The sequence below is a fragment of the Cylas formicarius genome, unplaced genomic scaffold, assembly GCF_029955315.1.
Source record: "Cylas formicarius isolate icCylForm1 unplaced genomic scaffold, icCylForm1.1 PGA_scaffold_7__23_contigs__length_41026272, whole genome shotgun sequence".
Taxonomy (NCBI): Eukaryota; Metazoa; Arthropoda; class Insecta; order Coleoptera; family Brentidae; genus Cylas; species Cylas formicarius.
Window position 1 is genome coordinate 34,655,252 of NW_026844352.1, and position 13,591 is coordinate 34,668,842.

Genomic DNA, 13,591 nt, shown 5'->3' on the forward strand with positions numbered 1-13,591 from the left:
GAAATATTAAAAGGACTGGCGGCTAAATAAACTTGCAAACATGAATGAGCCGTTCAATATATCAGGTGGTCATCCTACCTTCTGGAGACATCTTCACTTGAGATCCTGGTGGTAATCCATCACTAAAAGTTGGTTTCAGCCTCTGCCCATTAAACAATATCATGGGTGGGATACCATGCCTTTGCACAGGCAACAATTTTTAGCGTCTTCTGGAGAAACCAAGTGGATTCGCTTGTCCCTTTTTTGGCAATGACTATCTGTTGATGCGGGGTTAGTCTGCATCCATGTTATATGTTGTATACCTTTACCGATGTTGGAAGCCATATTTTTCGAGAACATTATCAAGTTAACAATGAAGGGATTAAGCTTTGCCGCCCTAGCAGGATTCATCGACTGGGCCTTTCGTTGAGATACATCCAGTCACATTCAGACATTCAGCAAGTTTTTTCTCAATGTTGAAACGGCCAGAAATGTCAACATACTTAAATACACTTCGTAGTAGTGACATTGATGTCAAGGGAAATCCTATGTTAGAAAATTTAATGATTTTCTTGTTTCTTTGTTCTTGTACTTCATTCAAGGTAGGCCTTGCCCCCAGAATTCTTTTTACAGCTCCGGCTTCCAAATGGTTTCTAAAAACGCCCCTGCTCAACCATAATTTTTTATAATTTCGACCAGATAATGCACACGGCAAAACACTCAATGCTATCTGTCAAAAACTACCGAACTTAATCGAGTATGCTTCACTGTTCCCAAGTATATTATAATAAGAAATAATCTTCAGGGAGCTCTACTAACACTATCTACAATGACAGAACACAAACTCTATAAGTCCACAATTTTACTCGTTTATTTAATTACACGTACGTTTTTATTTATGTTTTACGATTATAGATGTAGATAATAGTTTGTAATTGAATCGACGTGGACGCTTAATTTGAGCTTAATGAGTTAATATACAAAAGCGTTCGCTGCAATTCAAATTTCCCTTAATGAAATTATCCAATTAATATACGAAGCCCGACGTAATATGGCTTGGTAACTGTATGGGTTTACTTTGGGGCTTGTGTATTGTACTCTGCCTTTTTAAAATGTCCTGGACGTCGGCAATTATAGTATCAAGTTACTAATTACCTTAATGGGATCGTGTAAATAATACAAGGGTTCGTAATGGCGAAGGCCCGAACTAATTCTCACTTCGATGTAAATGGCATATCATCTGCTAGACGGTCTGGCCTACGTCGCGCCGCAGGGCCGGAATCAAATCATTTTAAATCGACAAACTAGTTTGAAATATGAACAGAATTGCAGTATTTCTCGGTAACCTTGCTTTTTCTACACCTATAAAAATACTTTTTTCAGATGAAGACAGGCTACAAAGTCATACGTGAACGTGCAGCCTGAAAGGCCAGTAAATTAAAAGGGTTAATAGGGTAGAAATTTGGAAGATTTTCTTTTATTTAACTATTCAATGATATTAAAAAATATTGAAAACATAAAACACTACAATTTATTTCTTCCTTTAGCTGAAAAAAATAATCGTCCTTGGCTTTTTCAAGAAGAAATTAATATTAAACTAACCAAAGTTGGCAGTATGCATGGTGTCCAGTTGATCCAGACAGTCATGTACAGATGGCTTTCAACGATTTTTTTTACATTGGAAAAAATTAATTAAATTGAAAAAAAAAGTTTTATGCCTTTTTAAAAGGGTTTTCTAAGCACGGTCCTGCATACCAAACAAGTTTGCCCAACCTCTGACTTATTTGTTTACCTACGCCATTATATATATATAACGGGGTTATATTAACAGAAAAAAGTTTAATTCAAACAAATACCCGTTGAATCTAACTAACAGCCGAAGTAACATATACACAATTTTTGTTCTCCGACAGTGTACGCAAGCAGAATTAATTTCTGTTTAGGTCATAAATCTATCTTAAGGGGTGTGTGGTTTGTGTTTGTGATCCGTTCGAGGAAGTTCGGGCGCGTAAAAGCAAAACGAATTCGTTTTTGGAGCACGGTGTCGAATCGATGTGAATTTCGTAATACCAAGACGTCAACCAGTAAGATTTTTTTTTATACTGAGAGAAGGAGGATGGTAATCAAAGTTTGATTAGTTATAATAGCATATTTGGGATCCGCTGTACACTTATTTTAAAAAAGGTCGAAGTCCGGTCCTGGAAACCAGCTACTCTCTGTATCTCACAAGCTCGAACAATGTCTATTGGAAGAAAATCGATTTATCGATTGAGAAGATATCGCATAATTTAACAACGTAAGAACCGGGAAAGTATCAACTAATAAAAAACGGATATTGTTTGCCAAAAATAAGAAATTTTAATAAGAAAAATTATTACACATAGCGATAAAAGTTCTACTAAATTGTCAATAAACAACATTTCTATAATAATATTGCCGACTGCTTAAGTATAGGTATTTTAAACAGGGTTTTTGATTATAATTGTTGTAATAGAATTTAAACGAACTGATCTCTATGAGACAACTAACTCAGCAGAAATTTTGCTATTTGCCGTAGTCAGACGACCAGCAATCTCTTGTCTGGGGAATCCCAGCTCTGGCGATAGGCTAAGTGATGAGACTTGAGTGCCTCGAGTGCCGTTAGCAGAAATAAGCGGCAATTCTACGAGAGCATTATATTTCAACCTGACCTGTAATCAATTCATTCTCTCCGAGATATATGTACATGGCAGCTCAAATAAGGCTGGGCGTGAGTAAAAGGGATGCCTAAGTTCTCGGTCCCATCATTGTCTCGGGGAGATTTGATATCCTATAATCTAAAGCACAGATTTTTCACTCGGTTGCTACTCATCGGGAACACAGTTAAAATCTTACAATATATATAGAATGTCTGCATTCAGATTTCGAACCCGGTAAACAAAGAATTCGGAGTTATTACAACATATTTTAGTGCAAGAGCAACTTTTATTGCCTCAAGTAGATGTGAATGAAATTTCCCATCATCTCCCACCAACAGACCGTTTACCCCATGTGTGGGTCTGATTCAAATTAGAAAACTTACGCACCACCCTGTATATTCGGGGACGATTACGCGCAAAACTAGTTTATTAAATGCCAACGTACACACCTCTTACAGTGGTTAATTAGGTACAACGGGTAGAACTAAACACACATTTAGATTAAAAGCGGCTTTGTGCGCGATACACACGGACGTATACGTGTGTGCGTATATGCATATAACGTTAAATAAACCGTATATGGCGGAACGAGAACCGAGAGCGATGGAGGAAACCGCTCGGGTCCTCTCAACTCGGCAAAATGCGGCCTTTGAACGGATAAACGCGGCCTAATGTAAGCGAGCAGCCGCGTTTACTAATAAAACATATCGGTAATTAAGCGTTGCTAATTTGGTAATAAGCACCGCATACACAGAATTCAATTAACGTCGGTAGCCGGGACTGCGGTGTCCGCTCAACCGACGTGCTCGGATGAATCGGTCGGTACATACGCTTCGTCGTTCAACCCCAGAGACGATCCGTGGCGTTTTGGGAAAACCCTCAATTCATTCCGCTTCGTCTTTGTAACCTCCTAAGGTTTCAGGAAGTTCTGGTTGCCCTTACTGGATCAGTTTTTAAGGGTTTGCTTGTCGAACTGATTTGGTAGGCATCCAGGAGCTGAAAAGATACCTCAGCGACAAGAGAAAATGACGGGATAAATAAAATAATTGTAATGCGTACAGCGATCACTGCAAAGTAAAAGATAAACGTGTCATACCTCTAAGTCTGATCAAGGCAGAAAATAAACTTCAAAGCTTTTATAATCGTCAAGACCGCGATGAATCGGAATAATATCTTGTCAAGCAGCGTATTAACGATGCACGGAATTTTGGTGAATCCCCCAATCGCTAACATCATTCTACTACGCCCCTTGGCTAATCAGTTGGTAAGGGGCTGCTTGTTGAAGTTTAATACCTCAAAAATACAAGAACTAGGCCGGCTAAACTGGATAATTTTAGTGTCATGATTGGTGACTATGAATAAGGACCAAATTTACTTGGCTCTAAAAGGTATCGCCGCGGAAGACCATCCGTCCAAGGCAGACAATAAATCTTCGTTAAAAAAAAACTATTGGAAAGGCCTAACAGCACAAAATGGCGATTCTGGTCTGTTCTGAACAATGATGAACACTAATAATGTGACCAGGAAATGAAACATGCAGTCACCAAAATTAAGGACATATAAAATTTCATAAGTAATAGAGTGAAATGTTATCTAAGTAATAAAAGGCTTCGAATCGAGCACTATCTTATTTGTTAATTTGGGAAAACAGTGTTTATGGATTTTAATATTAACATTCTGTAAAAATATAACTTCGTCATTTGGCTAATAATGCCAGTCATTTGAGAAACAATGGCGGTGAAATTAAAAACGATAATATATATTTTGACGTCTTTCTTATCTTAATGTATATGTATAACGGAATATTATTACTAACGAAATATAATAATCTGACCATGTTCTGAAATGCGTTGCCTAATAAAAGGGTGATAGAAAGTGTATGGCTAGCAAAAGTTTGAAAAAATGTAATTGGTTGAAAAAAAATTTAAAGTATGTCTGCTGAGGTCACAATAAAAATCATGACGTTTAAAAGAGAAGGAAGGATAAAAGCAAAAATCTTAACAAGAGTATTTGTTTCCTATGTTCAATGGCATAAATCAACAGTTTTTTTTCTGGAACCCCTTTTTTTAGATTTTTCTCCTAAGGTTCGGTATTGGCAAGGCGCCTTTTGAGCACGACAGTTGCCGGTGATGGCGTAGTAGTAATCGAAATTCCATCGTAATTGGCTGGTCGATGAATATTAGGGAAAATGCTTTACGGACATCATGCGCGAGTATTATTTAACCCAACAGAAACGTTGATGCCTACTAGCTGGAAGTCCATCGCAATCGCAAGTGCAAATGTAAACAAATATGACTAAACCTTCCAATAATTATCATAGACAAAAAAAATTGAAAGAAAAATGAAACAATAAATAAATAAAATTTTAAAATTGTTTCAAAACCAGGTGAAAACGTCTTATTTTGTATTGCAGTCAATACCTGGTAGCAATGGGAATTATTTTCTCTATACATCTTATATACACGTTAATATGAATGGCAGATCTGTTTTTTTAAGGGATAAATAGTTTTTCAAATAATTTGAATCAAGTATCCTTCTATAAATTAAATGTTTGAGAAGTTTCTGACGGTAGAAATCTTGTGGAGAATACCTACTACTAGTTTTACACTGCCGTAAATTAAAGGGCAGGGTAATTGGATTTTCAGTGGCACCGGTTGAAAGCTTCAGCAACTGCATTTTTCGTTGTGACGTCGGGAAAGTGTTTAGTGCGCAAGAGGAAATTTCGATTCACACTGTCGTTACGGATCACGAACACGTTCGTTCCGTGGATATTAATTAACTATTGTGCGCGATCTCCGATAACGGAAATTAGTCGCTAATAAACCGGATGTCGCGCGATTATTTAAAAAACGCAACATTGTAGGACGAACCCGGGTTTATCTGTCATATTGTAAGCGCTGGTAAACAAATGCGGACGCAAAAAAAATGATCCCATTGAAACGTAAATTCAGCGCGTCCGCTTCATTACACAACGCTAATTAATAACATATACGTAATAAATTGTGTTAATTAGCGTGGCACACTATAAATACGCTAAGCTTGGATTAATTGGAGTGTGTGGATCCACGACGGGCGTGCGGAAGCAAGGCGCGCGCGTTCACACGATTTGATCGTTGGTAAAAACATTTAAGTTTACGTCCATTTTGCTCCGAGTAAATGCTGAACCGACCACTCAGTTGTAATTCGCCGATTTAAAGGAAAAAAAAGTTTTTTTGACGCACCTTTTACCCATATGCTGAGAATATGAACAATTCAGCTCTTATAATATGTAAAATATTGTGGTTTTTCAGAAATAGACATTTTCCTTTTTCACCCTGTATCGACCTAAGGGTGTCGATTTAAAATAAAAAAAGCTAGATTATTTTTTAACATGTACATACGCTACTTGTCCCCGATTTAAGCGACGCTGTATCTCTTACAATTTCCAATATCCCCGCATCTTATATTGGACCCTATTTACATGTCTACTAAAAACCAACAGAAGGCTTGAAACGAATATGCAGACAAAAACTGCGTTTCATGAGATTCGATCGCGATTTGAATCACATTATATTTAATATTTAACAAAGTTGCAGGTACAATATTTGTAGTAAAACCGTGTTGACCATCGTTTTCAGTGACGATGAAATACGGGCGGATGACACGGGTGAACTCGCGTCGTCGCATCACGAACGACAATTATAATAATTTCAATCTCAGAGGTCAGGCGCGATAACTGACTTTTTTTTGTATTTAATTAATGAAGTTAGTATTTCTCTCATTTCGGAGATAGCTATCCGGCTCGCCAGTAATTTAATATTGGCTTAATTAAAATACGTATTTGTCATCGACTTGAAATACGACCGTCGGCGTACAAAATTTTAATTGAGTTAATACGGACCGGCGATTTGTCACACGCCTCCTGATCTATCATGGCGGTACATTATGTTTTTCGCGTTGCCGAACCAATCGTGACTATAACGTGCCGTCGCATTCAGCAGATTTCAGCCGGTTCTGCTGATTTTTTAGTGGATCTACAGATTTCAAGATTGATCTGCCTTATCTACTGAACAATTTCATAGTTTAATGAAGATATTATGGCGTGTTTTATGTGTATGTAAGTAAGTTATTTCTTTTTCATTTTTGATATTTATTTTTACTCTCATTTGTCCCGTTACAGATTGATTTTCGCTTTTTCTAAAGGGCAAATCATCAACAAATAAATTTAAAACAGTGGCGAGCCCTAAAACACCGACATTTAGGCCTTAAGCGCATACCCAGTCACCGATAGAGCAATACTGGAGGTTTTTTTAACTGGTGAAATAAATAGAATCGCGACCAGACATTAAACTTCGACATGATTGCGGAATTACTAAATAATTAAACTTATTTCATTTTGTTAAAAGCAAAAACAATTTACGGTGCCGAAAGAAAAAGTAGCTGCAGTTTATTTTGTAATTAAGATTGATAAAACTAAGGGTGTTTAAATTTGTTCCTTAGTAATAGATTAGTCCATTTAAAATTTTTGATATTAGCAATGTTTCTACCTCCGTGTGATTAGTAATGTCCTTGCTCAAAATTAATCGCAAACCCTTTGTCGTGTTAGTAAGGAAAATAACAAGAACCCTTAATCTTTTTTTATTTCATATACAGTGAACTCTGGTTATAAAGTACTCTCTAGGGACCAGAAAATGAGTAGCGGAAGTACGCTAAAGAAACACAAAAAAAATTACGTAGGTACGTACACATTTTCATATTACATAAAACATAGGTATTAAAAAACGAAAGAAAGTAAACTAGCTAAACTAAAAACTTATCTATCTATATAAACTTTACAACAGACAAGCAAAATACATACTTTATTATATTTGAGTAAAAGAAATCGTTATTTTTGTTCGTTTATTTTTTCTCAGTACAAATTGCATATTCTCGATGTGCTTCTCAACCTTCTAGAACGCTCGCATAATATCATCAGATACATTATAAGTAGATTATATTGCGCAACCAATTACTCTCAGTCATTGTGGTCAATATTTTTGTACTTCTCGAACCACCGAACCAGAGATAAGTCATCATCTGAATCAAACTCCTCCTTCCGATTTTATCAGACCTGCATGTCGAAAGCAGTTTAAAATAGTGGTTGAAGTAACATAATTCCAATATTGTGCAATTAATTTTTTGGAGTCTAGGATAGTGATGTTGAAACGATACAAAAAATATTTGCGGTAAAATGTCTTAAGGCACTTTATGATGCCCTGATCCATTGGACGACTGAGGTGCTACTTGGAGGCAAATTTGCTGAACTCATCCACGCTCGCTGGTTTAACTTATAAATGAAAGGTAGATTTTTCACATTTTTCATGCATCTCGGTCGTTCATATTTACCAATAACAAGAAGTTTGCATTTTTCGCTTCCTGTCATATTTGCACAAACCCAAAAGGTGTACATCAACTTCGACTGCTTCCCACCCAAACACTTTTCTCCTCTAAATTTACGGGTACTATCTGGAGTCGTCTTGTAAAATATCCCAGTCTCGTCACCATTGAAAATATCTGAGAGCTGTAATTTTGTGCAATACTGGGCCACTTATCCTGTAACCAGCTTGTTTGTTAACATCTCCTGCTTCGCCACAAATTTTTCCGGCGTTTATGTTGTGACGAACTTTAACACGTTCGAGCCAACCTGTAGAACAACTAAAATCCTCACCATGTAATCTGTTGGCTGATTCTTCGGCCTTCGATTTCAGAACTGGACCAGTTATTGCAATAGAGCTTTATCTACATCTGAACGTACAGAATTTCTAGTCACTTGCTTTCTTGATCTTTTCGCGATTACTCCAAATTATAGATATTGTTGTTTTTGCCAATTTCTTTTGTCTAGCAATTTCCGCTTTACCGATACTTCTAAGAGCCTCTATCTTTTCTTTTACAGTAAGACTTGCGCCCATGCGCCATTTTAACCTAACCAAAATATGAAAAAAACGCAGTTTTCTTTCTTGAAATAAAATATTTTTGCGTCACATTTACTAAAGAAAAAATGAAAATCCAGGGTTAATAACCAAAGTTACGGATCTATAAAAAGTGGAGGGAGTAAGCGGACTAGTAAATTAAGCAAAGCCGCATTATTTAAAAACTAATCGGTTTCTCGCTGTAAATTACCCCGCTACTTATCCCCCTTTTTCTTTAATGTTTTCTTAGAAAATAATAGTTAAGTGTTGACACTGTGCAAAATGGGATGAATACAGCTTATATAATTTAATTTTAATTTTTCTAAAATGTAATTACTCGAAACTGTAGATTTACTTTGTAACAGTAAATTAAAATTAACCAAACATTAAAAATGTTGGGAGTCACAGAAAAAAAATAACAATTTTAAATGGCGATTTTTTTAAAAATCCGCGAAAAAAACTCACGGTCGGCCGATCACACTCATCTACCCCCGTCGTAGTGCCCGCCGCACAAAAAACCCAACGAACGAGTCAAAAACCGGTAGGGATTGGGGGTTCTTCCACTATATAAAATGAGCTTTTAATTGGATTTGTTTATGTGCGTGCGAGCGGTGCGTTGAATTGGATTTCGAACGAATCGTGATTGAATGAACTGGTTTGATGGCGAAATTGTTATTTTTACCCTCTTGGTCTACGCTGTCGTCGTGCGACGTTGCCAAGAACCCCTCCCGTTTCTGAGAACTTGTATTTTCCATTCTGTATTTAAAAGTCGAAAAATAGACGTTAGACCACATTCCGTCCAACTTTCGAATGGCCTTCGAGATCCGCTCCTTTGAAAAACTATTTTGTCTAGTCAAAAATTCCATATCCACCAAGCGCCATGGATTTTCCTAAACAAATATGGGAGGAGCTTACGGATGTACTAAATCAACTCATCATCACGATGTAGGTACTCTAATTTGGATTCCATGCACACTTGATAATTTCTTTCATTACATATGGTTTCAACTCCTCATTCCTTTTCGCAATTTCATAGACGAAAATTGCGGAATAGATGTGACAACGCTGCGCCTGCCGGACACGAATTCTTTCAATAAGTCGGTGGGAATAATGTGACCTTTGATTGCGACTTACCGACTATAGCTTTTATCGGCCGAACAATGGCCAGCTAAAAACTAGTTTGCGCCGTTCTGCACCCGTGACGCGTCCGTAAATCTTTTTTGAATACGTCTTCATTACTCCATTCTATTTTTAGAGCCTGTGCGTGCGTATAGACGCGGAAGAATCGACATCGGTGTTGCCATTTTTCCTAGAGGAAGGGCATATAGTGCACCACCATTTAAAATTCGAGTGAAATGCTTAATTGTAAATCAGGCAAGAAACGGGTAAATATTCTTTGTGAATTTGTGGAACGTACGATGCAATTACTGCTTTATACGATTGCAAGTTAGAGAATTTTATTCAAAATAAAAATCTAACCTATAATCTGAATGAAATTGCAAGTTTCCTCCTGAATGTGGCATAATTAGAGAGCAACATTTAAATGTGAGATTCTATAATTCAGACACTCCTGCTGTGATTCCCTCAAAAACTAATTGTGACTATTAATATTTGTGGATTATATATTTATTTTCGTTAAAATACGCTTAAGTTTTTGTTGCAATTCCAATTCTAATATTAACAATGCAATAAACGAATGGTAGACTATTGAGCATGAGCTCTGGTAAATAGTCACCAAAAATTAAAAATCACAGTTATCAAAAAGATCGATTAATCTAAGTCAACTGAAAAGAACAAAACCCAAATTCAGTAGACGAGAGTACTAAAGGACTTCATTTTGAAGAATGTAAGAAATGTGGCAAAATTAAAATTGTACTAAAAATAATATCGATTAGTATATCATATTTGGTGTCCTTCGAATGTATTGTAAAAGAAGAATAAAGATAAACAACATTTTGTTTTGATTTCAAATGTCATTTGGTTCATTAAATAACTGGCGTTTTATTTGGTACATTCGCGATAATTAGACATATTGTACTTATTTGACAATTCAATGGCATAAAAAAGTCATAGCATTGCATCTACTCTTTTTTCAGAAAATGATTTTTTCAGCGATTATGTCAGACATCCTCCATCACCTTCCTTGCAGAGACATAGCAGCATTAAACAAAAAAGATTTGAATTTATCTCAGCCTTAAAATAGTGCGCTCCATAACTATGATTAGTTTTGGTTAGTTTTAAAATTCAAGATGACAATCACCCCCTTGGTGGTCATCTCAGAAACTCGAAAAAAATTTATTGAACCTATGGAAATGGAACTAAATACAAAGTATTGCACAAAAAACGCACTTTATTCTTAAAATCTTTAAATTAAATATAGAACATTTTTATAAACGCTCTATATTTGAGACACGCCTGACTCTAATATCCGCGTCAGTTAAATTCCATTGTACATTAAGAATCATCGAATATTTCTGTAATGCTAAAAAGAACAAACTCGACGTGTCCTTTCGGCACCATCAACCACCAAACGGAGCGTATTTCGAGGGCGAATATAATAAATCCACCGACCATCCCGTCTGTGTAATTCCTTTGCGGAAAACGGCGGGTATTTTGTTTGGACAGCTGTAAAAATCATTTAGCAAATTGTACAGGAGACGGATATAACACGTCCCTAAGAGCCCCAAGATATTATTATTCCGACGACAAATATCTAAAGATGAAAATAACAGATGCGCGAGATAAGAAAATAAGAACCTGCCTCCCTATAAGAAAGCTTGTCCGTCCGTTTCGCACCCAAACAGGGAAAGAGATTTCGAGAAGACCCCATTAATTACCTCGAGGATGGACTGTCGTGTCAGCATCGCAAGGTTATTTTTAATTTTGTTCCGCGGTTATCTACGCGTCTTTCTTTTTATTGTCGATAATAAACGAACCTGGCAAAAATTATTACTTTGAATGGCTATTGGTGGCCCTAAAAGACGTTTCCGGCTTCTGCTTTTTTAAATTACGATTATTTATTTTCGCACTTGGCATAAGGAATTTTACTAAAAATTTGAAATGTCCTTTACAACTCGCACCTGGCCTGAACTAAATGTTACTTTTTACTTTTATAATGTTTTTATCCACAACAACCATCATTTTTTACAGTACTGCCTTGCACAAGTACATAATTACTTTTAAAGAAAAATCGACCAAGGGGAGAAGAAAAACAATTGTCTTTCTGTTGCTCATTTATATAAAAAAAGAGAATAGGGGTGGGTATTCTCGTTGTTTCATTTTATTTGCCGATATCTTACTGAAATTATTTAATATACATTATTATTTGATGATCAAACAATATTTTTCTTTAAATATTAGAAAATATTAGTTTTTATTTCTTGAATATTGAGATATTTTCGAAATAATACGCAAATTGCCACCGTCAGAATATGTCGCAACCACCTAATAAAATAATTTTTCTAGTTAAGAGTTAACAAACAATTCTGCCTCAAAACTCATACGCAGGTAGAAAAATTGAATAAAAAAATGCCCTTAGTATTAACGTGTATGGCAAAGAAAACTATACCCATTAGTACCCGTCTCACTATAGCACAAACTTGCCTCACAACATCCATATTGGCTGTACTAGCGGCAGGCATCCAGTTGGTCAGATGGAGTTCATCGGCGAATACATAGAATAGAAACGGTCTTCTCTCCCATCTCTTATTTTTTAAGACGACTTACGAGGCATCCTGCCTTTTTGTATTTGTAATGGATCACTAGCGCGCGCAGGAGTTAGGTCTGCTACCCGCAGGATTATGGCGGTCGCGTTCACTCGGGCGTGGGTGTGCGAATTTTGCAACGTTCGTATGTAAATCGATAAGGGAAATCAATTCTGCGTTCGTTATATACATAATTGAGAAATAGTTACGTAAATAATAGTTCGTAATATTTCCCATTATAATATAAAACGCGGATAGTAACAGATTGTTTAATTAACACGCATCGTCATTAATTACTAGGTTGTTTTGTTTATGGGTACCGATTTAGATAAAGGAAATAATAAAACCGGTTACGGGCATATTGGTGACCTATACTGATACCTGCTTATAAATTACTCCTAAGGTAATGGTATGGTATGTGCAATTGCAATTTAGTCCATCTGCAGGCGCTGACTACCAATTCGAAGCTACTTGCAGTATACAAGGTTTTTTTTTTATTTTATTTATTTTCTCAAAACAACATGAATACATTCACTGACATGACAGTCAGAATTGACAAACGTCGCAATTCAAGGTGTAGGAAATATCCCCGCTCCCAAATCCGTGCGGCAAAATCTCGGAAATGCGCGAAGTGGCTCGGATCCGTGGGAAACGAAACTGAGGTGGTAAAATGACGCTTTTCGCCCGCTAGATCGATGTGTAATTAGGCATTTTACAGACGGGAGTAGAAAAAATACATTATTTGGGATTTGAGCAGGCTAGTCGCTCTTTGACAGTGAGGTATATCATATTTCATTAAAGCATTTTTATTGAAATTGCGCCATGAGACTCGATGGACGATATCAGCATTTCAAGGGCGTCGATAATGACCAATGTGGCTCATAAATTCGATTTACAATTTCTCTCTGAGTAGGGTCAACCAGGATAATTGTAAACGGTAAACGGCACATAAAACGAGTTTAAATTTACCGCCAAACTGCAACGCCGCGACTGTTCGAGAAGGAGATTTCCCACGTTGTTTTGACGACTTTGTTTGTTTGACTACAAAAATTTCGTTTTGTTGTTTAGCACAAGTGTTAAAAAGTGTATGTAAATGAATTACTATCAAGGTAAGTGGGGCTTCGACAATTTTCCAAGATTATTAAGGCTTTGTTACTTCCTTATCTACTGGTTTCAAATGTTTCATGTTTATTACTAAAATAATTGAAGAGTGCTTATATTTGCAATAGATATTTTGCAATATGGGGCAAAAGAAAACATAATGTTGGGACAAATGTAAACAAGCTTTTTATTATTTTTTTAA

The 13,591-nt window shown here is 36.4% G+C and overlaps 1 protein-coding gene across 2 annotated transcripts in view; it reads right to left on the reverse strand.

The window, feature by feature from the left end:
* The window catches only part of LOC132705176 (LIM domain only protein 3-like), a 90,886-nt gene that overhangs the window by 42,562 nt on the left and 34,733 nt on the right, over positions 1 to 13,591 (reverse strand). Inside the window, exon 2 of one of the 2 annotated variants that reach the window (XM_060675618.1) lies at positions 3,408 to 3,653. The exons of the other annotated variant lie outside the window; for it this stretch is intronic. Within the exon in view, the coding sequence (XP_060531601.1) occupies positions 3,408 to 3,485 (78 nt within the window). The 5' untranslated portion in view covers positions 3,486 to 3,653. The remainder of the gene's footprint in view (positions 1 to 3,407; positions 3,654 to 13,591) is intronic. 2 annotated transcript variants of the gene reach the window in all.